General features: G+C 36.7%; 1 protein-coding gene across 3 annotated transcripts; it reads left to right on the top strand.

Annotated features, from left to right (window-relative positions):
• Window positions 1-104: 104 nt before the first annotated feature.
• On the top strand, window positions 105-24,751 carry ZNF570 (zinc finger protein 570). Of its 3 annotated transcripts, none has more exons than XM_020878175.2 (5): window positions 105-534; window positions 1,498-1,572; window positions 7,364-7,490; window positions 7,808-7,903; window positions 18,924-24,751. In XM_020878175.2, the coding sequence occupies exons 2-5, from the start codon at window positions 1,540-1,542 to the stop codon at window positions 20,276-20,278; spliced, it is 1,611 nt and encodes a 536-aa protein (XP_020733834.2). In that variant the 5' UTR covers window positions 105-534; window positions 1,498-1,539; the 3' UTR covers window positions 20,279-24,751. The 3 variants fall into 3 exon arrangements, with proteins under 3 accessions (XP_020733834.2, XP_020733835.2, XP_070307071.1); XM_020878176.2 differs by having other exon boundaries at window positions 531-618; XM_070450970.1 differs by lacking the exon at window positions 105-534 and adding an exon at window positions 624-691.
• The last annotated feature ends 2,374 nt before the right edge of the window (window positions 24,752-27,125 follow it).

Here is a 27,125-nt window from a genome sequence, read left to right as displayed (position 1 = left end):
GCACTTTGTGGAGGCGCGCGTGCACTAGAGCCCGCCCACTTCGCTCCCCCCGGCCCGGCCCGGCCCCTGAGGCTAACAAGCGGTTTGTAATTCTCTGACGCGTTGCTAAGGACGTGGACCGATCCCTTATGCCTGCGCCCTTCAATCTCGACCGTTTAGGGTGACGCTCGACGCAGTCTCTGTGGAGGACCCAGCCTCAGAGCTGAGAGGAATCGATCGAGACGTCCAGGCTCCTCCTTCAAGTCCAGGGAGAGGTCCGCTTGGCAAAAGCTGGGGCAGAAAAGGTGGTGGTACAAACTCCCGGGGCAGTTGAACTCCAGGGCGCCGAGGCTTCTTCTGGTCAGGACTACATTTCCCAGTGGCCCCCACGAGCACTGGGCCCGTTGCCCCTTTGTGTCCTCCGGAGGCCGAGTCGCCTCTTTCCGGGCCCGCGGAGGCTGGGTTCCATCGATTCAGGCCGGGAGGTGGGCCCGAGGAGAGGTTACGCGAGCCTTCCGGGCTGGGACCTGGTTTTCCGGCAGTTCGGTTCTGCAGGTAGGAAGGAAGCGGGTCACCCGGACGTTGGCCCCCTGGCTTTCTGTGTGACTCTTCGTGTGAGACGGTGGTTGTTACCTTACGGTGTGTGAGCCTGTCACCCGCGGTGCCTGTACACATCATATCTATGTGACTTTGTGTCTGCGAGTGAACGATGGTTGGTGCCACAGAGAGTGAGACTGAGTTGAGGAAGAAGGATAGTTTCTGCCTCTCTTTTTCCTCTGCCCTCGGCTTCTTTGTGACTGGAGTGTGTGAGTGAGACCATCACAGTATTTGCGACTAGGGGCTATGGATGAGGGTGACGGTGAAACTGCCGGTACCCATGGCTGCTGTGATCTGTGCAAGATGGTGGTTGGCGCTGTAGTTTTTAAGAATCTGTGAGTGTGTGTGTGTGTGTGTGTGTGTTTAGGAACGGGGACCAGATGAGACTCTTCTGCCACCAATATCTATTAAAGCTGGCCAGGTGATGCCAGTGTGCCACCAGGTTTCAGAACCCGCTGACCCAGGAATTCCCTGTTGGTCTTGTGGTTAGGACTACATGCTTTCACTGCCTTGGCCAGGGTTCAATCCCTGGTCAGGAAACTAAGATCTCCCAAACCACGCAGTGGTGGGGAGACAGAATCACTTACCTACTGGAGAGGAGAAGGAAAGTGGAGTCATAAAGACCTTTATTTGATCTTGATACTGTTATTTATTAGCTGTGTCTTTATGCAAATGGTTGCATCACTTGGAGTTTTTAATTGTAAAATCTGGAACATTTCTTGTTAAAATAATGAATTAGGAAGTGATTTGGGCACAGGTTAAATTCTTTGCAAGCAGATTCCTAGGTCTCCATTATGCTTTCTAGTGGAGCGAAGGGTGCAACAGAGGAATGAAAAGCAGAGAAATTCTCAGCTGATGATTGTGGATGCTGCAAGGAAAGCTTAGTTTCTCATGTTCTCTTCCCCATCTCACTCATCTAAGGATACTGCCATTCCCCAGGAGAAGAGTCAAGGGGACTAAAGAATGGCTGTTGGACTTCTTAAAGCCATGTACCAGGTGAGTTGGTGTTTTCTCTTTCCTGAAATATTTTCCTCCTTTTTCAAGACAGGCAGACATTAATTTTCCTTCTGCTGAAACTTCTGGGTGACCAATCATGTCACTTCTTAAAACTCTCCAGTGGATTCCCACCTCATTCTGGACAAATGCTGAAGTCTTTGCCTTGACCTACAAGGCCCTACATAATCTGGTCCCTGGCTATCCCTGTGACCTCATATAATTTTTCTGACTCTGTATTTCACTCAGTTGCAGCCATGCTAACTTCTTTGCAGTGAACTGAGTACATTCTGGACTCATGGCCTTGCACTTACTGTTCCCTCTGACTAAAATGCTGTTCCCCTAGAAACAGAATAATTTCTTCATTCTAGTCTCCATCCAGATGTTCATTCATTCAACAAACTTTTTACTAAGTACCTGTTAACTAAGAGGGCTTCTTTGCTGCTCTATCTGCACTCATTCCTTTGTTGATTGCACCCTGTCTTATGGCTTTACATACCATCTATATGCCAACAACTACCAAACTGTATACAGCCCAGAACTCTCTCCAGAAATCCAGACTCATGTATCCAGCTATCCACTCAGCATCTTCATTTGATTGTGGAATGGATACCTCAAATTCAGATTTCTCAAACTGAGTGAAATGAGCCATTGGAAGTTTTGGAGCATAGGAATGGCATGATCTGATTCCTATTTAATAGGATCACTCTGGCTGCTATTGAAAAAAAACTGAATCGGACGAGGATAGAAACAGGAAAACCAATTAGAAATTTCTTACACACTTCCCATCTAAGATGTTCAAGCTAAAAGTCTTCCATCAGGAAATTGTTTGTCCTACCTTCAAAATATATCCAGAACCTGACTTCTTTTTACTACCACCAGTTTCCATTCTGATGTAAACTATCATTCCTCACCTGGATTATTGCTATATGCTCTCTTAACTTGTCCCTCTACTTCCACCCATACTGTCTTTAGTCTGTTCTCAACAGAGCAGCCACAGTGTTCCTGTTAGACATCACATTATGTCATTCAGGACAGGGAGAGAAGTAAAGAAAAGTATAGACAACTCTTTCACATAGTTTAGCTGTAAGGAAAGAAGAGAAATAGGTGGTAATTGGAGGAAAAACTATAGTCAAAAAGGTTTTTTAAGGACAGGTATGTGTCCGGGCTGATTTAAAGATGCAGCAGAAAGGGAAATTGAAGATGAAGAGGAGAGAGGAGGGAATTGCTGGAAGACTGTGCTTGAGTAGCTGAGAGGATTTGACGTCTAGGATACAAATGGAAGGGTTGACCTTTGCTAGGTAAGAGGGCTGTTCATTTACAGTAATAGGATCAAGTTAGAGTATATGGGCCAGGAACTTCCCTGGCAGTCCAGTGGTTAAGACTTTGCCTTCCATGCAGGGGGTATGGATTGCACCTCTGATTGGGGAGCTAAGATCCCACATGCCTTGCGGCCAAAAAACCAACACATAAAACAGAAGTAGTATTGTAACAAATGCAATAAAGATTAAAAAGAGAGAGATTTAAAAAAGAGAGAGTATATGGCCCACATGCAAGTAAATGTGTAGATGTTGTGGGAATTTGTGGAAATCCTCTTAAAATGGCTTTTGCTTTTTTTCCAGTGAAACAAAGCAAGATTTTTAGCTGAACGTAAGGATGGAGGGATTGACGATGTGAGGAGAGGGAAGAAAGTATTAAATGGTCATTTGGGAGGGTGGGGGAAATGAATGGACTAGAGAATTATATCATGTAGGTAGATAGAAGTGCATTATTGTGGTTCACTTGAAGTTAGTGATCATGAATTTAAAATGAGACCAATTAGAATGATTTCTCTAAAAAAATTAAGGTGTGCAGGGTACAGAAACCAAGTATGCTCAGTGATGGCTGTGGCCCAGATGAGTATAGTTAAGTGAAAAGGGGGCAGAGAAGTTGAGGATATTTGCCTGGGTATGATTATAACAAATGGTTGGTCTAGAATGTGAGGGTATGTGGGAATGAAGAGCAGTGAAAATGTAAAATTAATGATTTGTAGGTTCTAGTGGGGTCAAAGAATGATCCTAATTAGGGTATGCATGTTAAGTCACTTCAGTCCTGTCCTACTCTTTGTGACCCCATAGACTATAGCCCACCAGGCTCCTCTTGAAAGGTTGTTGCTGAACGATAAGACGCTGGGATTCTTGGCCTCCAGAGGAGACGAATTCAATCCAGGGCCAGAGACGAGGCTGGATCGCTCAGAGCTTTTGTGTAATAAAGTTTTATTAAAGTATAAAGGAGATAGAGAAAGCTTCTGACATAGGCATCAGAAGGGGGCAGAAAGAGTATCCACCTGCTAGTCTTCAGCTGGATGTTATATAGTCACTACTGCTACTGCTAAGTCACTTCAGTCATATCCGACTCTGTGTGACCCCATCCCTGTATAGTCACTAGCAGTCTGTTAATGAAAAGAAAGGAATGTCTTAAAACTCAGAATGGCACCAGATAATTCATCCCAGGCCATAAAACGGTTGACTTGAATCTTGTAGAAGGGCAGATTACCACACAAATAGTTTCGTTTACATAGATTAGGGGAACAATATCTGAGTAAAACATACAGGTTTGTCATGTAGGTTCTGAGCCATTTGAACTTGAAGACAGAGTCTGGGGTACATTAACATAGCTTAAGACAAACATTTCCATAAGAAAAAATGTATTGGTTAACTCAAGGTTTGAGAATAGTTAGCTTCAGGTGAAACCAGGTGTCATGGCAACACAGCATTTTAAGAGAAACCTTGTTTTAAATTTGTGTAGAGAAGGAAAAAAAAATATCACCAGTTTGTTTCCTCCTGCTGCTTAAGAGAGATAAAAATGACTGGCACTTGCAGCCTATTTCCTCCATTTGGAGACCCTGGCCTTCCTGCCTGTTACCCTCTCACTCTGTCCATGGGATTCTCCCGGCAAGAATACTGGAATGGATTACTATGCCTTCCTCCAAGCGATCTTCCCAACCCAGGGCTTGAACCCATGTCTCTTATGTCTCCTGCATTGGCAGGTGGGTTCTTTACCACTAGCGCCACTGGGAAGCCCATCCTGATTAGGGTACTGGGGGAAAAAATTGCAATATAGGAGATAAAAGTGAGAGTAGGAGAACTGAGATTATGGGGGGTTTGGTACTAACTGATAATGACAAGGTCTAGGGCATGATCATGAAAGTGACTGTAGAAGTGTGGAAGACAAGTTTATTGGAGAAGGTGGGGTCAGAGAACTGAGAGACCAGGTTGTTGGAAGGGTTATTTATATGAATATTGAAGTGACCAAAGATTATGTGTAATGGGAGTAGCATTGGAGAAAGTGACAATGAGACAAGATACTAAAGTATTCAAGGAATGACAGAGAATTGGTATCTACCAGAAACTGGTAGTTAATTAAAAGAAGAAGGGATCATACACAGCTACAGCCTGATTTCATGAGATGGAAAACTAGGTATATTTTAGGGAAGAGGGTGGACAGTAGTCTGAAAGCAGGTATAAGGAGCTAAGAGGTCACTTACCTCAGCTCCACGTGCTATAGTACAAGGGATGTGAGAAATAAATCAGTCAGTACATGACAAGGCCTCAGGGGAAGTTGTCTTCTCTGCTGAGAATGATGTGTCTGTAAGGCAAAAAGGTCAAGGGAACTGTTTCTTCAGATGGGTTTGATTATAATTATGAATGGATTTTGAAACCAAGTATTTGGTTAGAGGTCAAATATTTTCAGAGGTTCTTTGTTAGTGGTCAGATATTTGAAGGTTAGAATTTAAGCTCCTTGTATTGACACTGTAATTATTTTCATTGACTGTATAAATGAAGGACTCAGTGAAGAATATGTGTATCATATATAAAAAATTTATGTGCTTATTATACATATCTATGTAAGCTAAGGAAAACATTTTTGGAAGCATGTATATGACCAAACCAAACAGGAACATTTCTGCAATATATTAGGGATATTATTGCTCGGTCAAAGAGGGAGAAATTCACAAACTACTTCATAAAAAAAAGTTACTGAGTGTTGAAAAACACTTTAAGAATACTTAATTTTCTTGCTCAGTCGCTAAGTTGTGTCCAACTTTTTGTGACCCCACGGGCTGCAGCACACCAAGCTTCTCTGTCCTTCACTATCTCCCAGCGTTTGTTCAAACTTTATTTTGTAGATAGTTTTTTTAACTATGACAAAATTAAATAAAATGCCCAATAAAATAATCTTCTTGGTTTGACAGATTCACCTCTTTTAATTTTGTAAAAAAAAACCCAGAAAATAATTTACATGTGTGTATGTACTCCCACACACAAACACAGTATGTATATTAGTTTTCATTAGATGGTCACATTATGGAAACCTGGAATCCAGCTGAATCATAGCATAACTCCAGGTTTTTAAGAACTTTGCTTAGCCCATGTAGGCCAAAATAGTATTATAATGGAAGACTCATTTCTTTTCTTTTTTTTTTAAATAAAAAGTTTTATTGGAGAAAAATAGAACCACCATGTACACAGGGAAATGAGCACAAAAATTCAACTGATACAGAACTGAAAGTCACAACTACCCAATGTTGTTTGTGATTACTTTTCAATTTCTTAAATGGCTTCCCGCAATTTTTAAAATAGTCTTGCCAATTTTTTTCAGCTGAAATAGCATCAAGTTTTCAAAAAATTAAGAGCCTCAGCAAAGGGACCAGCTTTTAAGATAACAAAGGTGACACCAAGAGTCTCCTAATAGGACCAATTCTACCAAAAAATTCCTGAAGCACATAACTACTGAGTCTGGTAGAACAGTAGCTCAGAGACCATCAGGGATTAGTTAGAACACTGACTCAGATGGTCCAGTATGCAGAGAGGGCAAACAAAAAAACTGCATTTCCCTGTCAGAGGAGTTCATGTAAGAAAACCAAGGAGATGCTAAGAAAATGCAGGCAATGGCTGCTCAAAATAATTAAGAAGGTATTCTAAATACCACATATTATTAGACAACAGTGTGTAAAGTGATGCAATTAGAAAACAGGCAACTTTAAAAAATATATGGTCACAGGTCTTTGAGAACTCAAGAAAACAATCAATAGCAAACACAAGAGCTGAAAGTCTTCTCAGCTGAAGGGTGAAAGTGAAAGTGAAGTTGCTCAGTGGTATCCGATGGTATCCGACTCTTTATGGTGGACTGTAGCCCACCAGGCTCCTCAGTCCATGGGATTCTCCAGGCAAGAATACTGGAGTGGGTTGCCATTTCTTTCTCCAGGAAGATTCATTTCTTTACACAAAATTTTAAGTATTCTGGATTAAAGTATTTGCATTTTAATGGAATTGATGATTTGTTTTGCTTGGTATAATACAATTTTGGGAGATACAGTAAGCACTTTATGGTCTCATTTTACATCCTCTTATAGCTTCTTGACTTTTACAAAACATTCATTCATTAATTCAGTTTATTCAGCAAATATTTGAATAAGCCTCATGTGTGCCAGATACTATTCTGTAGCTGGGATATAGCAGTGACCAAAACAAAAACATACTCTGCTCTCATGGACTTTATAGTTTAGTGGAGGTGGGGAGCAGACAATAAATAACAGAATAATTAAGTACCATGGTTAAAAATAAGCAGGGTTAGGGGAATAGGGAACTGGGATAAGAACATTGCTGTTTTTATACAGAATGGTCTGAGAAATACAAAAGCCCTGGGGGGAACATTCTGCACATCTGAAGGTGTATCTGGGAGCCCCGTTTGCCTGGGACAGAATGAATGAGGTGAGTATGGGAAGAGATAAGGTTATTTCATTTCATTTCAGGAGTTGGTGACCTTCAGAGATGTGGCTGTAGACTTCTCCCAAGAGGAGTGGGATTGCCTAAATCCTTCTCAAAGGCATCTGTACAGTAATGTGATGTTGGAGAACTACAGGATCTTGGTATCACTGGGTAAGAATGTCTTTTGTAAAACTGAGCTTCTACTCATAGAGTATCATTGTGATTTTGGGGGTTAGCATCTGTAGTGCTTGGTTGAATGTCTGCTGCCTGTGCCAAAGTAACAGGTTAATATTTGTGAATTGGCAGTGAATGGGTCTGTTATTAATCTGTGTTGGAAGTTTCAGCTTCCCTGTCCATTGTATGCATGTCCTCATCACATTTTTCTCTGGCTTACTTTAAGCTCCCTCTTCCCCAGTGATCAAATAATTGGATGTGAGTTCTCAGTTATCTACAGCATGACCAAATTTGGTTTCTTTTCATATACACAGGACTTTGCTTTTCTAAACCAAGTGTGATATTATTGTTGGAACAAGGGAAGGAGCCCTGGATGTCGAAGAGAGAGATGACAAAAGACTTGTACTCAGGTGAGTAAAGAGGAAATAGGCAGGCAAAAAACCTTTGCAGGGTACAGCCCAGCTTGACTCAAAGGTAGCACCTCTTCACTCTGTTGTTGGCATGTTCCTCTCAAATGTTCTAGGTCTTAGTAGAAACTTGAGTCCTTTGAGGTTGTTCTCCGAAAGCTGATAGTCTGAACTGTCTCTCCTTGCCCACTTTACCCCCTCTTTTCTGAGTCCCCTTACTTTTCTAGTTTCATAAGCATCTTCCAGCCTTTTTGTTCTGCTTTGTTTTAGTTTTGGCTGAGCTGGGTCCTTTTGCAGCACACATGCTTTCTCTAGTTTCGGCTCAAGAGCTTCTCTTGTTGCAGTGCACAGGCTCCTCCTTGTGGTATGTGGGTTTCTCTTGTTTCAGAGCTTGGGCCCAAGAGCTTGGGGGCCCAGTAGTGGTCGCAGCCTATGGAATCTTTGCATCCATTGAATTGGAATGCAGATTCTTAACCACTGGACCACAAGGGAAGTCCCCTCTTCCAGTCTTTACCAAGCTCAGGTACACAAGCCTCCCTCAGCCCTGTGTCTGGCCCTCCATATTCTGTCTGCCTGAAATTTCAAAATAAAGCTTTCAACATCCAAAGGAAAAAAAAAAAGAATATTTTCTTAATCTGATGATCTTTTGAGCTCTATGCACAGCTGTAACTAAAGTAACAAGTTCATACCCTGACACCTACATGAAGTGAAAATTTGAGCAACTGACTTAATCAGTTGCTTAATCTCTCTGTGCTTTTGTTTTCTCATCTGTAAACTAGGATAATATTTTTAAAGTACTTTCAGCAGTTCCTATCTCATATTGTAAGTTCAAAAGCTGTTAGCTACTAGTATTATAATAGTAGTAATGCCTCATTTTTCTCTTAATGGTCAGTTCATTCATTCTTTTAATCAAGATTATTGAATTTGTACTTTAAACAGGGTACTTGCAAGATGCTAAGGTGTTATACAAAAATGTAAAAAATCAAATAATTTATAGGCTTGAAGAAGAAATACAATATAGCTGTAAACAGCATATATAAAAAGAAAGCTGATATAAAGGAAACTCAGAGAGAGGTGAGAGAGGAATCTGGTTAATTGAGAAGATAGTCTTTAACAAAAACACAGGTTAGAAACTAGAAAACATTTAAGAGAGAAGAGGTGAAAAATTTAAGAGAGAAGAGGTTAAGAGTTTAGCTTTGTGGTATAGGAAGGATTTTCATACAAACATAGGATGCATTCAGGTAAAATGGAAGACTAAAGTTCAGAAGAAAATTAGGGTCCCTGTAAACATCTCTGTCAATACTACTCCCCATCTCATTCCACCCCCATCTCAACTACCTCTCCCCAAACTTTTATGTTCTTGTTCAGATTTCTAAGAAAAAATTTTGATGTGGAACTGTTGTGTCAAAGAAGACATGGCTAAATTTTATTAATTACTATTATTAAATATAAATTACACACACATAAATATATATTAGCCTAAATATGTAGTTTAAGTAATAACATAACAAAAAATGAACCTATTTCTTAACTTAAGAAATAGAAGATTATCAGTGCCATTTTAGGCCTTTGAGGGTCCCTTCTTAGTGAAGTATCGCTCCCTACCTTTGGCCCATCCCTACCCCTCACTAGGGTAACCATTATCCTACAACTTTGCTTATCATTTCTTGACTTTTCTTTGTAGTTTTGCCATATATATCCCTAAGCAAAATATTTATATTTGTATATTTTCAATTTCTTATGAAAATGGAAATACATTGTGCTGGTAATTCTGACTTTTTCAACTCAAAATTATTTTTCTCCGATTCTTCTGTATTGATTTTAGTCACTATTTTTCATTGAATTTTTTTCTTGGTGAAATGTAATATATTCCACTGTGAAAATCATAATTTATCCACTAAAGGGCATTTGAATTGTTTCAGTCTTCTGTTATTATAAATGTTACTGCTATGAACCTTATTACATGTGACTGATGGTGCACATATGCTGGAGTTCATGTCGAGAATATAGCCAGGAATTTACTGCATAATGCGACTTTACTTTCCAGATTATTTGTACTAACTGACGTTGCTGATAGCTGTGTGTGAGAGAATTCACTGCTCCATACTGAGAATTAACAAATTTAAAATTTTTTGCAAATTTGACATATGTGAAATATTTACTTATACTTGTCATCTGAATTTCCTTGATTACTAAAAAATATTTGGCATCTTTTTATATTTATAAAAGGCTATTTTGATTTCCTCTTCTGTTAAGTGCCTGCTCAGTCCTTTGTTCAGTTTTAGAGATATATATATTTTTATGAGGTATTGTTGATGTACATATATTTCAGGTATACGACATAGTGATTCAGTATTTTTATAGATTATACTTCATTTAAAGTTATTATAAAATATTGGCTGTCCTCCCTGTGCTATACAATATATCCTTATTGCTTTTATTTATTTATTGGGCCACACTATGCAACTGGTGGGATCTTAGTTCCCCAATCAGGGTTCAAACCTGGGCCTATGGTAGTGAAAGACAAATCTTACACTCCCAGTATGTCATATCTTTATCCATTCATCTGTTAATGAACAGTTAGGCTGTTGTAAACAATGCTGCTATGAACACTGAGGTGCTTGTATCTTTTTGAATTAATGTTTTCATTTTCTTTGGATATATACCCAGAAATGGAATTACTAGATCGTATGGTAGTTTTCTGATCATATTTAGTTTTCTGAGGAACCTCTGTACTGTTTTCCACAGTGGCTGTACCAATTTACATCCCTACCAACAGTGTAGGAGGGTTCCATTTTCTTCACATTCTCACCATCATTTGTTATTTCTGGTCTTTTTAATGATGACCATTCTGACAGGTATGAGATGATATCTCATTGTAGTTTTGATTTGTGTAGCCTATGATTTTTGATATTTTAAGAAACCTTTCTGTATTCTGAAGTCATATGGGTATTCTCAAACTGTCCTCTAAAGAATCTTTACATTTAGTGCCACAGTCCAAAAATTGATTTTTGAGATTGAAGTATTTAATTTCTACTCCTATGGAAAATCAAGTGTCCTAGACATTTACTGAAGAAGTGAGCTTTCTTTGCTTATTGTCCTGAATGTTCCCTCTTAATATATCAGGTTATATTGGGTTGGCCAAAATTTTCGTTTGGATTTTTAGTAAGATGCTACAGAAAACCCAAATGAACTTTTTGGCCAACCTAATAGTATATTTATGAATCTGATTTTGACCTCTGTTGCATTCCATTGATTCTGTTTCCTTTCGCCAGTACCACACTATTTTTTTTTAATTTATATATTTTTAATTGGAGGATAATTGCTTTATAGTATTGTGTTGGTTTCTGCCATATATCAGTGTGAATCAGCCATAGGTATACGTATGTCCCCTCTCTCTTGAAAGTACCACACTATCTTAAAAAAATATTTTAATGTAAAAACTGAATATTTGTTAGAGTAAAGCCCTGTACCTTTATTGTTCTTCAGAATTTGCCCTTTGGACATCTAACTGAAGTTTAGGTCAGCTTGTCAGTTTCCACCAGAAAACAACAAAAAGCTATTGGGTTTTGGTTTAAATTTTATTTATTCTACATACTGATTTTTTTTTCCATTTGTAAACATAGTTTATTTTCCCATTTACTTAGATTTTTAAATTCTTTCAATGTGTTTTATAATTTTCTCTATAAAGGCTACACACATCTTCTATTAGATTAATTTCTAGACATTTAAATTTTGTTCTGTGTTAAACGTTCTCTGTGTTTTCAGTTTGTTGCTCATACACAGAAATAAAGTTAACTTTTATATTTTGACCTTATATCTAGCAACATTGGAAAACTCACATTACTATTAGTATTTTTAGATTTCCTTTTCTTTTTCTGTGGGTGGGTATGTCTGAGAATAATGGCAGTTTCTTCACTTTAAATTCTTAATCCTTAATTTCTTTTTTCTATTATCCTTAGATCACCAATACAGTATGAATCAAAGTAGTGATGGCAGGTATTTTTATCAATTTCTGGTCTCAACTGAAGTGCTTTGTATATGCTAAGTCACTTCAGTTGTGTCCGACTCTTTGCGACCTTATGAATTATAAGCCCACGAGGCTCCTCTGTCCATGGGGATTCTCCAGGCAAGAATACTGGAGTAGGTTGCCACGCTGTCCTCCAGGGGATCTTCCCAACCCAGGGATTGAACCCACGTCTCCTGCATTGGCAGGCAGGTTCTTTACCACTGCGCCACCTAGGAAGTGCTGTAATATTTTGTTATTAATAATTCTGATGTTTAAAGGTTTCTGGTAGATACCCTTTCATTACCATTTGTTAAGAGTTTTGATTGTAGAAAGCTTTTGAATTTCAATAAATGTTTTTCTATATCTGTAGGTGATTAGATGATGTTTTCTTTCTTATGTAGTGAATTATATTTTTAATGTTGAACCCATCTTGTATTCCTAAGACAGACCTATCTTTATCGTTTCCATTCATAGCTAGTTGCTATCTGCCAATATTTTCTTTAGGTTTTTTGCATCTGTGTTTGTCAGTGAGGTTGGCCTTCAATTTTCCTTTTGTGTACTCCTCGTCAGATCTTAGAATCAAAGTTGTCCTAATATCATAAAATCTTTTTCTTCCTTAGAAGATTTTGAGTAAAATAAATGTTTGTTTTTGGATGTCTGGTAGAACTTTGTTCATGTTGGCCTGGTATTTTTTATGTATGAAAAGAATTTAATAATTTCTGTTATAAGAATCTATGTTTTATTTCTCCTATAGTTGTGGAGTTATGGTATTTTTCTAAAGATTTATACTTCTCATGTAAGTTTTCAAATTTACTAAAGTTATTATTTTCTCTTATCTAAAGTTGGTAGTATATGTAACCATTGGAGAAGGCAGTGGCACCCCGCTGCAGTCCTCTTGCCTGGAAAATGCCATGGATGGAGGAGCCTGGTGGCTGCAGTCCATGGGGTCTCTGAGTTGGACACGACTGAGCAAATTCACTTTCACTTTTCACTTTCATGCCTTGGAGAAGGAAACGGCAACCCATTCCAGTGCCGTCTATGGGGTTGCACATGTCAGACACGACTGAAGCAACTTAGCAGCAGCAGCAGCAGTATATGTAATCATGACCTATTTTTCCTTCTAAAGAGAAACAAATCTTTCAACTTATTAATGTTTTCAGACATTTTTTACCTCACTGATTATCTCTAATTTATCTTTAGATTTTTGTCAGGTAGTTCTCTGTTTTATTCCTCCTACATTTTTATGCTATTTTCTTTCTTTTAAAATATTTATAAAAACTTTGTTTTATTTTATTTTTGGTTGTGCTCAGCCTTTGTTGCTGTGTGCAGCCTTTTTCTGATTGGGCTGAGTGGGGGCTACTCTTCATTTTTGTGTATAGGCTCCTTGCTGTGGTGGCTTCTCTTGTTGCGGAGCACAGGCTCTAGGCACACAGGCTCAGTAGTCAGAGTGTGCGGGCTCAGTGCTGGGGCTTGTGGGCCTTAGAACGCACTGGCTTCAGTAGTTGTGGTTTGTGGGCTTGGTAGTTGCAGCTCACAGGCTCTAGAGCACTGGCTCAGTAGTTGTGGCACACAGGCTTAGTTGTTCCAAGGTATGCAGAATCTTTCTGGACCAGGGATCAAACCCATGTCCTCTGTATTGGCAAGGGAGATTCAAATCCACTATACAACCAGGGAAATCTTTTTTTTTTAGCTTTTAAACTTAGATAATTCAGTGTTTTTGAGGCTTTCTCTTTTCTAAGCATTTAAGACTATGTTAGGAATATAGTCCACATGTTTTGATATGTAGTATTTTTGTTATCAGGTATATCTTAGCATTTTCTAATTTCCACTGATTTTTTTTTTCTTGACCATGAATTATTTAGAAGCTTTAAGTTCCAAATTTAAGTTTTGTTTTAACTACATTGCAGGTGGAGGATACTTTGAAGTACTTTGAAGCCTATTTTATGTCTAGGGAGTAAAGTTTGATAAACTATGTGTTCTGGAAAGTGTCTGCTGCCTGTGTAGTACAGCATTTGATATATGTTCATTGGATTAAGCTTATTTAATTGTGCTGGTCAATTCTGAGTCTACTGATTTTTTAAAGAAGTCTCCTTGAGCAGTATTATGAAAGTGTTTTATAATATGTTTTGGGGATTATCTTTCTGGTAATCCCAGAAAGATTATCTTTTGGTGAATTCTTCTATTATTATTATTACTCTTTATTTATTTATTTATTTATTATTATTATTACTCTTTAGTGATGATTCTTCCCTTTACTATTTAGCTTGATAGAACTTTATAAAGGCCTGCTTTTGTTACTATTTCTTTAGTGTAGTTTTCTTCACTCCTTTACTCTCTCTGTTTCTTTAGTGAACAGTATATCGCTAAACATTTTTTTGTCCAGTCTCATAATCTAATTGTGTTATTGTTGAGTTTAGCAGTTCTTTATGTATTCTGAATATTAACCTCTTTTCAGATACATAATTGGCAAATATTTTCTCCCATAATCTCTTTGGGTTGCCTTTCACTCTGTTGATTGTGTCCTTTATTTAATTTTCATGAAGTTCAATTTGTCTACTTTTTTCTTTTATTACCTATACTTTTGGTATCATAACCAATAAATCATTGCTAAATATAATGTCATGAAGATTTTTCCCTATGTTTCCTTCTAAGAGTATTTTAGTTTTAAGTTCTCGGTTAAGTCTTTTATCCATTTTGAGTTAATTTTTATGTGTGGTATAACAACTTCTTTGTTTTGCATGTGGATATTTAATTTTTCTAGCATCATTTATTGAAAAGCCTGTCCTTTTCCCCATGGAAAGGTCTTGGCACGCTCATCAAAAATCATTTGACAATATATATAAGGATTTATTTCTGAGCTGTCTATTTGCTATTCCATTGGTGTGTGTGTATATATATGTACATATTATATATCTTTATGTCATATCACAGTGTTTTGTGTACTGTAGCTTTGTAATATGTTTTGAAATCAGGAAGTGTGACACCTCCAACTCTTTTTCAAGATTCTTTTGACTATTCAGAGTCCATTAAGATTACATATGAATTTTAGGATTGATTTTTCTATTTCTGGAGAAATCACTGGGATTTTGATAGGTATTGCATTGAATCTGTAGATAGCTTTGGGTAGTGTGGACATCTTAACAATGTTAACTTCTAATCCATGAACACAGGATGTCTCAATTTATTTACAGTTATCTTTTAATTTCTTTCACCAGTGTTTTATAGTTTTCATTGTATAAGTCTTTCACCTTGATTAATTCTGAAGTATTTTATTCTTTCTGTTGCTGTGGTAAATGGAGTTGTTTTCTTAATTTTCTTTTCAGATTGTTCATTGTTAATGTATAGAAATGCAACTGATTGGTGTGTGTTGACTTTGTATTCTGATTCTGTGCTGAGTTTGTTGTAAAAACTGTTTTTCTTTTGTGGAGTCTTAAGAATGTCTGTGTGTAAGATCATGTTGTCTAAAAACGGAAATAATTTTATTTCCTCATTTCTAATTTCAGTGCTTTTTATTTGCTTCTCTTGCCTAATTGCTCTGACTGGAGTAATTTCTGACTTCAGTTGAATTGCTCTTTTTTAAAGGTTCATCAGTTTTGTTGATCTTACTGAAAAACAAACTCTTGGTTTAATTCTTTCTATTGCTTTTTAAATTTTCTGTTTGGTTTATCTCTGCTTGAATCTTTGTTATTTTTTCTTCTACATTTGGTTTAGTTTGCTCTTTTTCTAGTTTGTTAATATTTATTTGATATTTTTCTTCTTTTGTGATGTAAAACTTCACAGCTATAACTATTTCTGATGCATCCCATAAATTTTGGTATGTTGCATTTTTATTTTCATTTGTTGTAAGCTATTTTTAAATTCCTCTGTGATTTCTTCTTTGACCCACTGGTTGTATAAATGTGTGCTGTTTAATTTCCATGTATTTGTGGATTTTCCAGTTTTTATGTTGCTACTGATTTATAGTTTCAGTCCATTATGATTAAAAAAGATACTTAGTATGATTTAAATCTTTGAAAATTTATTAAGATTATTTTATGGGCTAACATATAGTCTATCCTAGATTTATGTATTTTTTTGGTGTACTTTAGAATTAAAAAGAATTTTTTTAAAAAATCACAATATTTTTGTTTTGGTCATACTGTTTGGCTCACAGCATCTTAGTTCCCCGACCAGGGATTGAACCCAGGCCCATGATAGTGAAAGTGTTAAGTGCTAACCTCTGGACCACCAGGGAATTTCCTCAAAAAAAGAAAAAAATTCTTGCAATGAGTTTGCCAAACTGTAAAATCTGAAAGGACAGCATTCCATAAGATTGTGCTTATTTCAGACACCAGCTGCAAGTTGGGTCATCCTTGGGGCCACCCTCATTTCTGACCAGCTGGCTGCACATTTGAGAATGCCTATAGTCACCCTCAGGTTTGATAATTCACTAGAATGACTCACAGAACTCAAGCATATTATTATGATTACACTTTTACTGTAACAAAGACTGCATATCAGAATTAGCCAAAAGGAGAGGCACCAAAGGTGGAAGGCTGGGAGAGTTGCAAATGTAAGGTTTCAGTTGTCATAAGGGCCCATCAGGCATCTCAGTTTTCAAAAGAATATTACCAGCCAGGGAAGCTCTCTTGAGCTTCAGTATCCAGAGTTTTTTGTGTTTTGGGGGGGTGGGGCGGCAGGGGGAGGTTAGTTTTGTTTTGTTTCAGTATGTAGGCATGACTGAGTGAATCATTACCCAAGGTGACTCAGTCTCCAAGCCTTTCTTCCTTTCCCAAAAGTCAGACTGATATGGTGGCTCAAAGCTCCAACCCTCTGATCATACGGTTGGTCTTTCCAACATGGTTTGCCTCCAGCCTGAGTCATCTCCTTAGCAAGAACTGCCTAAGGAGTCATCGTGAGTCACCTTATTAGTGTTAACTATCAGGAGTGGTCCAAGAGGCTCACCATGAATAACAAAGACCTCCTTCCAGGAGTTCAGATGACTTAAAGGTTACCTCTTGGGAAACAGGGACAAAGGCCTGCCACATTCTTTATTGCACAGTTCTTTTAAGAGATCACAGTAGGCTCTGACTGTAATTGAATGAACATAATAAGTAAATTTAATAAGACTTTGTAGCTTTACCATGTTGGTTTCTCATATATAAAAAGCAAGGTGTGCATCTTCTCCATTTATTCAGTTTTTAGGGGGTTGTCCCTTATTAGAATTGTAAAGTTTTTTCCTTATGCTTTCTTCTATTGCTTTTTAAAATTGATTCTAAAATTGCAAGATAATATTCTTATTTGAAAAAGAAGTATAAATAGTATAATACTTTCCCATATAGCTTCTATATTCTATTATGTGCCTTTTATTTATCTATGTGGTGTTTTGTGAGTCCCAATGTATACTTTATATATAAAGAAAGATAATTCTTATTAATGGTTACTGTTATTAGCCATTGTTTTATTAATTATTTTCATGACATTTCTTTCTTCTTCTTATCTGCTGTGTGTGGTTTCCAAGATTGTAGTTCCCTGACCAGGGATTGAACCTGACCCTCCACAGTGAAAGCATGGAATCCTAACCCCTAGACAGCCAGAGAATTCCCTTTGTGTCATTTCTTAATAATATATTCCAAACTGTGTATGTTACTGTGAAAGTGTATTTTATTCTTTTTCAGTATAAATCATTGAACAAGTTGATTTTTATTATAACCTTTAATATCATGTGGTATTAATGTTATCACCTCTGATTTGTTTTTTGCTTACATTTGCCCTTCTTAATATCTTTTGGTTTCTCCTCTTTTCCTGAATACCTTTATGTTGGAATAATTTCATTAAACTGTAACTAGATGTCACTTCTGTATTCATACCACTTCAGTGGCTCTCCATCTCACTCAGAGTAAAAGCCAAGTTCCTTAGGAAGCCTATAAAGCTTAAATAATCTAATTATCCTTTACCTCTGACTTCATCTCAGCCCTCTCTAGCCACATTGACCTTCTTGTTATTCTTCAGAAAAACCAAACATGCCTTTGCTTTTAGGCTGTTTCTTCTGTCCAGAATGTTCTTTCTCTGAATATCTAAGTGACTAACATTTTCACTTCCTTCAATTCTTTGCTTCAGTGTTAACTTATTAATGATTCCCTCCTTTGACTTCACCATCACTCCTGATCTCTCTTATCCTGCTTTTCTTTTTCCATAGCACTCAGTACCTTCTAACATACAATAAAATTTACTTTATTTAGCATTTATTTCTGGTCTCCCCAAGAATGTAAGAATGTAAGATCCATGAAGGTAAGGATCTTCATTTCTTTCAAAACTTGTACCTGGCACAAGGATCAATGAATGTTCTTGAAAGAAGTAACTGTAAGAGTAGAGATTATTTCAGTTCCTGTATTATTCATACATGCATAAAATTATAACCAGGTCCAACCACCTACACAAATCCTTTTTGACCTATGATTTACTGTATTGATTTCCTTATAATTCTAATCATTCCTCCTCGAGTTTGTTGTTGTGGTTCAGCCATCCAGTCGTGTCCAACTCTTTGTGACACCATGGACAACAGCACATCAGACTTCCCTGTCCTTCATTGTCTCCTGGAGTTTGCTCAAACTCATGTCCATTGAGTCAGTGATGCCATCCAACCATCTCATCCTCTGTTGCCCCCTTCTCATGCCCTTAACCTTTCCCAGTATCAGGGTCTTTTCCAGTGAGTCAGCTCTCACATCAGATGGCCAACGTATTGGAGCTTCAGTATCAGTCTTTCCAATGAATATTCAGGGTTGATTTCCTTTAGGACTGACTGGTTTGACCTCTTTGCAGTCCAGGGGACTCTCAAGAGTCTTCTCCACTCTCCTCCTCCAGTTACTCCATGACTTATTTTCAGTTATTGTTTTGGCACTCTTCAGAACTACAAAAACCAGTGTTCTTGTGGGTCTTATTTGCTGTTAAATTCACACACTTTAGGATGCACTTTTATAAATGTACTTCCTTGTACTTAATAGAGGAGAATTTTTTATTATTATTATTTTTCAGGTTGGGAATCTATGTGTGAGACTGAAGAATTAACCCCAAAGCAGGACATTTATGAACCACAATCATCTCAGAAGGTAATAGAAAAACTTACAAGCTATGGCCTTGAGTACTCCAGTTTGAAAGAAGAATGGAAATGTGAGGGCTATCTTGAAGGGCAACCAATGAATCAGAAAGCATGTTTCAAGGAAGAGACAATCACTCATGAAGAAGCCCCTGTTGATGAAAGAGTACAAGAATATAACAAAACTTGGAGAAGTTTCCATCCCAACACACTACTTCATACACATCAGATAATCCCCAAAGAGGAGAAAATACATAAACATAACACACATAAAAGCTTTAAAAAAAAATTAGTTGCCATTAAGCCCAAGAGTATCTATACAGAGAAGAAACTTTTGAAATGTAATGACTGTGAAAAAGTTTTCAGCCAGAGCTCATCCCTTACTCTTCATCAAAGAATTCATACTGGAGAGAAACCCTATAAATGTGTAGAATGTGGGAAAGCATTCAGCCAGAGATCAAATCTTGTTCAACATCAGAGGATTCATACTGGAGAAAAACCTTATGAGTGTAAGGAATGTAGGAAAGCCTTCAGTCAGAATGCACACCTCGTTCAACACCTGAGAGTTCATACTGGAGAAAAACCTTATGAATGCAAGGTGTGTAGGAAAGCCTTCAGCCAGTTTGCTTACCTTGCTCAACATCAGAGAGTCCATACTGGAGAGAAACCCTATGAATGTATTGAATGTGGGAAAGCATTTAGCAATAGATCATCTATTGCTCAACACCAGAGAGTTCATACTGGTGAGAAACCTTATGAATGTAATGTCTGCGGGAAAGCATTTAGCCTTCGTGCATACCTTACTGTACATCAGAGAATACATACTGGAGAGAGACCCTATGAATGTAAGGAATGTGGGAAGGCTTTCAGCCAGAATTCACACCTTGCTCAACATCAGAGAATTCATACTGGAGAAAAACCTTATAAATGTCAGCAATGTAGGAAAGCATTCAGCCAGATTGCCTACCTTGCTCAACATCAGAGAGTTCATACTGGAGAGAAACCCTACGAATGTATTAAATGTGGGAAGGCTTTTAGCAATGATTCATCCCTTACTCAACATCAGAGAGTTCATACTGGAGAGAAGCCTTATGAATGTAATGTTTGTGGAAAGGCTTTTAGTTACTGTGGATCCCTTGCCCAACACCAGAGAATTCATACTGGAGAGAGACCCTATGAATGTAAGGAATGCAAGAAAACTTTCAGGCAGCATGCACACCTTGCTCATCATCAGAGAATCCATCTTGGGGAGTCACTCTCACCACCCAATCCAGTCAATCACCAAGTCCTGTAGACTATTTCATAAATACTTTTGGAATTTATACTCTCTGCATCTCTAATACTGCCATCCTAGTTTAAGACTCATCTCACATGGATCACTCTATAGCTCTCTTTTTTTTTAAATTTTTTAAATTATGAAAGTATGATAACACATTTACAGGAGACTTGGAAAATACAAAACAAAGTTATATAGTTCCACTATATATTACAATTATTTTTTTAAGTAGATAAATTAAGATTTTTAGTTGGAGTTTCAATATCAAACTCTCAAAAATTAATAGAATGAATAGGCAGAAAAGTAGAAGGATATAGTAGAATAGAAAAGCACTATGAACCAATTCAACATAATTAAGATTCATATAATTTTCACACAACAGTAGGATACAAGTTCTATTGAAGTTCCCATAGACTACAAACCAAGAGACTCTGTAACATATCCAGGGATGTAAAATGAGGTGCAAAAGTTCCATGGTCTAAAAGTTTTGAAATCATACAGAGTCTGTTCTCTTATCACTGTGGAATTATGTTAGGAATCAATATCAAAAGATATTTGAAAATAACCTACACAAAAAAAGAAAAGAAAATAACCTACACATTTTCAAGTGTAATGTGACATTTACAAAGAGAGATCTTTGACTTAGCCATCAAAAGCCTCAATGAAGTTAAAAGATTAGAAAAACACAGAGGGTGATTGCAGAGAAGAAAGCATGTAAATGAGAAATTAATATCAAAATTAGAAATTAATATCAAGGATACTTTAAAAAACCCATGTATTTGGAAATTAAATGGCCATTTTTAAATGATGGATGTATCTAAGAAACCATAATAAGGAAAATTAGAAAATATTTGTAACAGAATAAAAATGAAAAGAGAATTTATCAGAATTTCTTTCATACTCAATGCAACTAAATACAATGTGGAATCTTGAGTAAGATATGAAGACTAATAATGGGCTCTAGTATAAGATTTTGTGAAATTTGAACCACATCTATACTTTAGTTACTGTATCACATGTTAATTTCTTTTTGGTTGGTTGTTTTCTTAACAACATAGTATTTCTTTATATTCTTGGAATTGAAGTTTCAAGCATCATTCAAAAAACTTTTTAAAAAATCACTAAAATAATCTTTCTAGACTTTTAGCAGTAATACTAGATGCCAGAATAAATGGAACTATATCAAAGTTTTGAGTGAATATAAATTAGAAATCTAGCATTCTATTCATACTTAGTCAAACAAGTGGAGCCAAAATGTCATAAATTTTTTAGCTAAGCAAAAATTCATATTTTCTAAAATATATATTATACATATTATATATATATGTATGTATGTATGTTTACAAAAGCTTTTCTACTACACTTGATAAAGGCTTGAGAAAGAACAAAAAATGAGACAGAGATTGGAAAACCAAGTAAATGAAATAGGAGAAGTGAATATGAAATAGAAAAAGTGAAACTAGATATAAAAGATCATCATATAGTCCAGTTGTTCTTAAACATGGCTGCTCATTAGAATCACATCTGGAGTTTGGGTGAAAAAAGTAATACCTGGGCATTTGTGTTTTTTAAAAATTTCCAAGATATTTCTAATGGGCATCTAGATTTTCAAAAGTGACTACTAAATGGTAGTTTCAGCTATAGAATTCTATTAGTTTCTGTTGACCAATCATGAGGATCACTCTATAGCTTTCTAACAGATCTTCCTGTATTAACTTTTGGTCCCCTTAAATTCATTTCCCACCATGCACGCAAAATGATCATTTTCAAGTTTAATAATACATCACTGCCTTGCTGTTGTTCTTTAACATCTACAGTCTTTAAAACTGTCTATGAGGAGCTTCATTAACTAGTTCCTATATACCTTTCAGCCTTATTTTATCTGTTTCTCTCTCAGATCTAGGCACTTACCAGGACTAAGAGCTTAGATTCTGGAAAATCATAGCTCTCTACTATTCTGGCTTTGTGTGAATTTGAGTAATTTGCTTGACTTATCTGCAACTCAGGGTTTTCTTTAATTCTTAAAATACGGATAATAAAGGATACTGTAGTGTAGAAATATGAGTATTAAATGAAATTGTCTGTTGTAGATTGGTGCATATTAAGTAAGAAATTTGCATGCAAAGTACTTCACCTAGTGCATCAAATATAGCAAATCTTCAATTAAATAATAATAGCTAACATTATCGAGTGCCTACTATGCACCAGGCACTATTCTACATACTCAACATATATTAACTCATTTAATCCTTACAGCTAAAACAAGATTCCTTAGTAGACAAAGAAGAACATCCATGAAAAGCAGCAGGTCACAACTGGGACAACCTAAAAACTTTAGAATATAAGTAGGAGTGTTTTTACTATAGGCAAGTAATAGAACTATATAACACAGCTGGTTTTAGGAGGTTTCTAAAGAGAATTAGATAAACTAATTAAAGAAAATGAAGGTTCACTGAGAACCTTGATCTATTTAGATCAAGCACAGAGAGTATTGCAGTTAACTCCAAAACCTCAAGAAATTCATACTGCAGCATAAAAAGACATCAGTCCCAAGTAATAGTATGGGTTAGTCTAGGTGATTTTATCTAAATTGTTTCATACTACAGAAAAAAATGCAAAGTTTATAAATTTTTATCAGGTGATTATAAAACAAATCAAAAGGGGATTGAGAGAAGAAAATTACAAACCACAAACACACACACACACACACACACATATATATATATATATATACACAGTTTCATTCATTCAGTGAATATTGAGTAGCTGCTGTTTGCCACACACTGATTTAGACATGAGGAGACAACATGATCGATACAAAGACCAGATCCTCAAGGAGTTAAAACAATAGATTTTCTAGGTCCAGAAAACTGAAGAATAATAAAGGGTATTATGTAGCCTAGGCTGGAGAGACTCAAGACAATAAAGATCCATTATTTCTGGTTAACAAATTCACTGCAATTCCAACAAAATTCCTCAATAGGCCTTTTTGCCCTTAATTTCACACCAAATCTTAAGACTTTTAAAATTAATCTATGAAGTGTGAATTCTAAAAAACACCAATAAAATTATTGAATCTAATCTATTTGTAGAAAATTTGCATATGATAAAGATGATTTAAATACCAGTAGAGAAAGAATGGATTTGGGAGTAGTAAAAGAATTGACAATATACATCATGGCAGTGAGGGAAACAAAATCACAATGAACTATTTCAAAGGCATCACAGTACGAATTACTGGAAAGATGTGGAGCAATAGAAATCATGATACAATGCAGTTGAAAATACAGTAAGTCCACTACATACAAACGAAGTTGCAAGCTTTCAAAGATGTGTATGTGCATTCACATGTCTAGTCACGTAAGTTAGTTCACATGTCTGGCGTAACTTGTGACATGCGTCCACCCTCTGTAAGTAGCTGTGCTTTTGTGTACTTCACAGTATAGAGCCCAGTAGTACAGTATCTTTATTTAAAAGTCCAGGATGTCCAGAAGCAAGCATAAAAGCAGGTAGTGATATAGCTGATATCTTCTATTGCTGACAATCCTTCAGCTCTATCATATCCTATTTCCCTCCTCCAGTCAGTAATTCTTGCCTGTTCCCTTGATGCCAGCCCCTGTATGCCAGCTGTTTTACTGTACTACTGTACTTTTCAAGGTACTGTACTATAAGATTTAAAATGTGTTTATTTTTTGCTTTTTATGTATTATTTGTGTGAAAAGTCCACAGAATTCTCGAGGCAAGAATACTGGAGTGGGTTGCCATTCATTCCCATCTCCAGGGAAAGCTATTACAGTAGAGTTCTATATAGCCAATTGTGTCAGTTGGGTACCCAGGCTAACTTAGTCAGACTTGGAAAAACTGGACTTACAAACATTCTCTTGGAACAGAACTCATTCCTGTGTAGGGGACTTACTGTAGTTTTTTTAAAAAAGAATTTGTCAGTGTCTAGTAAAGTTGAAGATATGAATACTCTTTGACCCAGAAATTCAACTAAAACCTCTACAGAGCCTCTCGTGTTCAGGAAGATGTACATGAAGACCCATTTCAGTGTAGAAATGAAAAGTTTTAGGCAATCAAAAAGAATCATTGGGGTTTAAATGTTAGGCTTGAAGTTGAAATGAAGGAACTAGAGATACTTCTATCAACATGGATACATCTGAGAAACAGTACTGAAACTGAACTAGGGGGTATTTTGTATGATGTGGTTCCACTTATTTATATAAAGTTTGAAAACATGCAAATCAAAATTATGTATTTTTTCATGGCTGAATACCATATGAAAATAGTGTAATAACATTCATGGAAATAATCATCAAGTTGTGATGACCTCTGGAGAGGGAGAAAAATGAGAAATCATTTGTTGAAAAAATAAGCAATCATGGCCAATTCTTCTAAAATAATAAAGCTGGTTGTGGGGTTTTATTCTCTGTATCTTTCTGTATATTTAAGCTATTTCATAATTAAAAAAATATTTAATTTTGCTTTTGTCAGTTATTTCTTCACTGTACCTCAGACATGCCATATTCACCATTTATTCAACTCATAGTCACCATTTTCTTCAGAAAGAAGTTTGTATACAATCGACTTCCAAATGCAATCACTGTTAATCTGGTGACTTTTCCTCTAGGGATCAGTGTTTTGAGCATGACTATATTTTTATGCTGAGAGTTTTATAGCCTACTTACTACACATTTTTTCCCCCAGCTTTACTGAGGTATGATTGACAAAATTATATGTACTTAAAATGTACAATGTAATGTTTTGCTATATTTAGAAAGAAAAAGAGAAACTGAAGTCGCTCAGTCATGTCCGACTCTTTGCCACCCCATGGACTGTAGCCTACCAGGCTTCTCTGTCCATGGGATTCTCCAGGCAAGAATACTGGAGTGGGTTGCCATTTCCTTCTCCAGGGGATCTTCCCGACTCAGGAATCGAACCCAGGTCTCCCGCATTGCAGGCAGACGCTTTACCCTCTGAACCACCAGAGAAGCCCACTTGGTATATTTAAACACTATGAAATGATTACCTCCCAAAGGCTGCACCTTCCAGTTGTGGGTTAGGATTTCAACATATGCATACTCGGTTCCTAACAATGTGGTTCTTTTTATTGTTGAACTATCAGAGTGCTTCATGTACTCTACATACAAGTACAAGTCCTGCTATGGTCTGAATGTTTGTGTCCCCCCCACCCTCACAAATAAAAATCCACGTGTCAAACCCTAATAACAAATGTTAAGGTATTTGGAGGCGGGGCATTCAGAGGACAATTATGTCATAAGAGGAGAGCCCTCACAAATGGGAGTAGTGCCCTTATAAAAGAGCCCAAAGAGCTCACTTGCTCCTTCTGCCATGTTAGGACACAGTGAAAAGATATCCACCTATGAAACAGAAAGTAGACCCTCACCAGACATGGAATCTGCCAGCACCTTCATCTTGAACTTTCCAGCCTCAAGAACTGTGACACACTTAGAAAGTAGATCCTCACCAGACATGGAATCTGCCAGCACCTTCATCTTGAACTTTCCAGCCTCAAGAACTGTGACACATTTCTGTTGTAGACAAGCCACTCAGCTATGGCATTCCTTACAGCAAAAGGACTCAGACAAGTCACTTATCAGATATGTTATTTATAAACATATTACCCCATTTTTATAGGTTCTCTCTTTACTTTCTTGGCATTGCCCTTTGAAGCAAAACAGTTTTTAATTTTGATGAATTCCAAATTGTCTATTTCTTTCCTTTGGAATAGTATCTAAGAAACCATTAATCCAAGGTCACACCTATTTTTTGTCCTAAGAGTTTTATAGTTTTAATTCAGACATATTTCTGCATCAGTTGATATGATTATTTAGATTTTTCCTCTTTATTTTATAAATGTAGCACATTACATTTGTTTCCTATGTTGAAACACCCTCACAGGACCTGGATAAATGCCACTTGGCCACAATGTTAATCCTTTCAGTAGCTTGATGAATTCACTAGCATATTATTATTGCCAGTACTGTTTTGAGGATATTTGCATCCTATTCATTAGGGTTACTGGCTTTCAGATTTGTTGTTTTGTTTTGTTTTTTTCTAGTAGATTTTTTGGTTTTGTTTTTTGTTGTTTTGTTTTGGCTTTGAAATCAAGGTAATGTTGACCTCTTAGGATGAGTTTGTTAGTTTTCTATTTAATTCAATTTGTGGGAAGAATTTAAGAAGTATTGGTGTTATTCTAAAATTCACCAGTTAAGCCATCTTGTCCTGAGCTTTTCTTTGTGATTACTGATTTAATTGCCTTTTTTTTGTTGTTACAGGCCTATTTATTGTTCTTGTTGTTCAGTTGCTCAGTCATGTCTGACTTTTTGTGACCCTATGGATTGCAGCACACCAGGTTTCTCTGTTCTTCACTATCTCTTGGAGTGCACTCAAACTCATGTCCATTGAGTCAACGATGCCATCTAACCATCTTATCCTTTGAAGGGAGCCCTCAGGAGAAGGGCTCCTTCTCCTGCCTTCAATCTTTCCCAGCATCAAGATCTATTTCTTCTTGAACTGTTTTTTGTAGTTCATGTGTTTCTAGGAGATTGCCTATTTCATCAAGGTTATCAGTATGTTGGTCTACAACTGTTTATAGCATTCCTTTCACTTCTGCTTTTAGCGATTTTTTAAATTTTTAATTTTTTTTTATTTTAGCGATTTAAGTCTTCTATCTCTGTCTATATATATAGTCATAGAGAAAGATTTGCTTATTTTGCTGTTAGTTTCAAGAAAACAGCTTTTGGGTTTATTGATTATTTTTATATAGAATTCTCAGTTTCAGTTCAATCACTCAGTCATGTCCAACTCTTTGAGACCCAATGGACTGCAGCACACCAGGCTT

The sequence above is a fragment of the Odocoileus virginianus genome, chromosome 20 (genome assembly GCF_023699985.2).
Source record: "Odocoileus virginianus isolate 20LAN1187 ecotype Illinois chromosome 20, Ovbor_1.2, whole genome shotgun sequence".
Lineage (NCBI taxonomy): Eukaryota > Metazoa > Chordata > Mammalia > Artiodactyla > Cervidae > Odocoileus > Odocoileus virginianus.
The sequence above is the reverse complement of the archived record's forward strand: the minus strand, read 5'-3'. Positions and strand labels throughout refer to the sequence as shown.

Excerpts from the sequence above, each read along its gene's own strand:
- ZNF570 (XM_020878175.2), top strand. The coding sequence starts at position 1,540 with ATGGCTGTTGGACTTCTTAAAGCCATGTACCAG. Across the intron at positions 7,491-7,807 it reads CAGGATCTTGGTATCACTGG|GACTTTGCTTTTCTAAACCA; the intron begins GTAAGAATGTCT and ends TCATATACACAG. Across the intron at positions 7,904-18,923 it reads GACAAAAGACTTGTACTCAG|GTTGGGAATCTATGTGTGAG; the intron begins GTGAGTAAAGAG and ends ATTATTTTTCAG.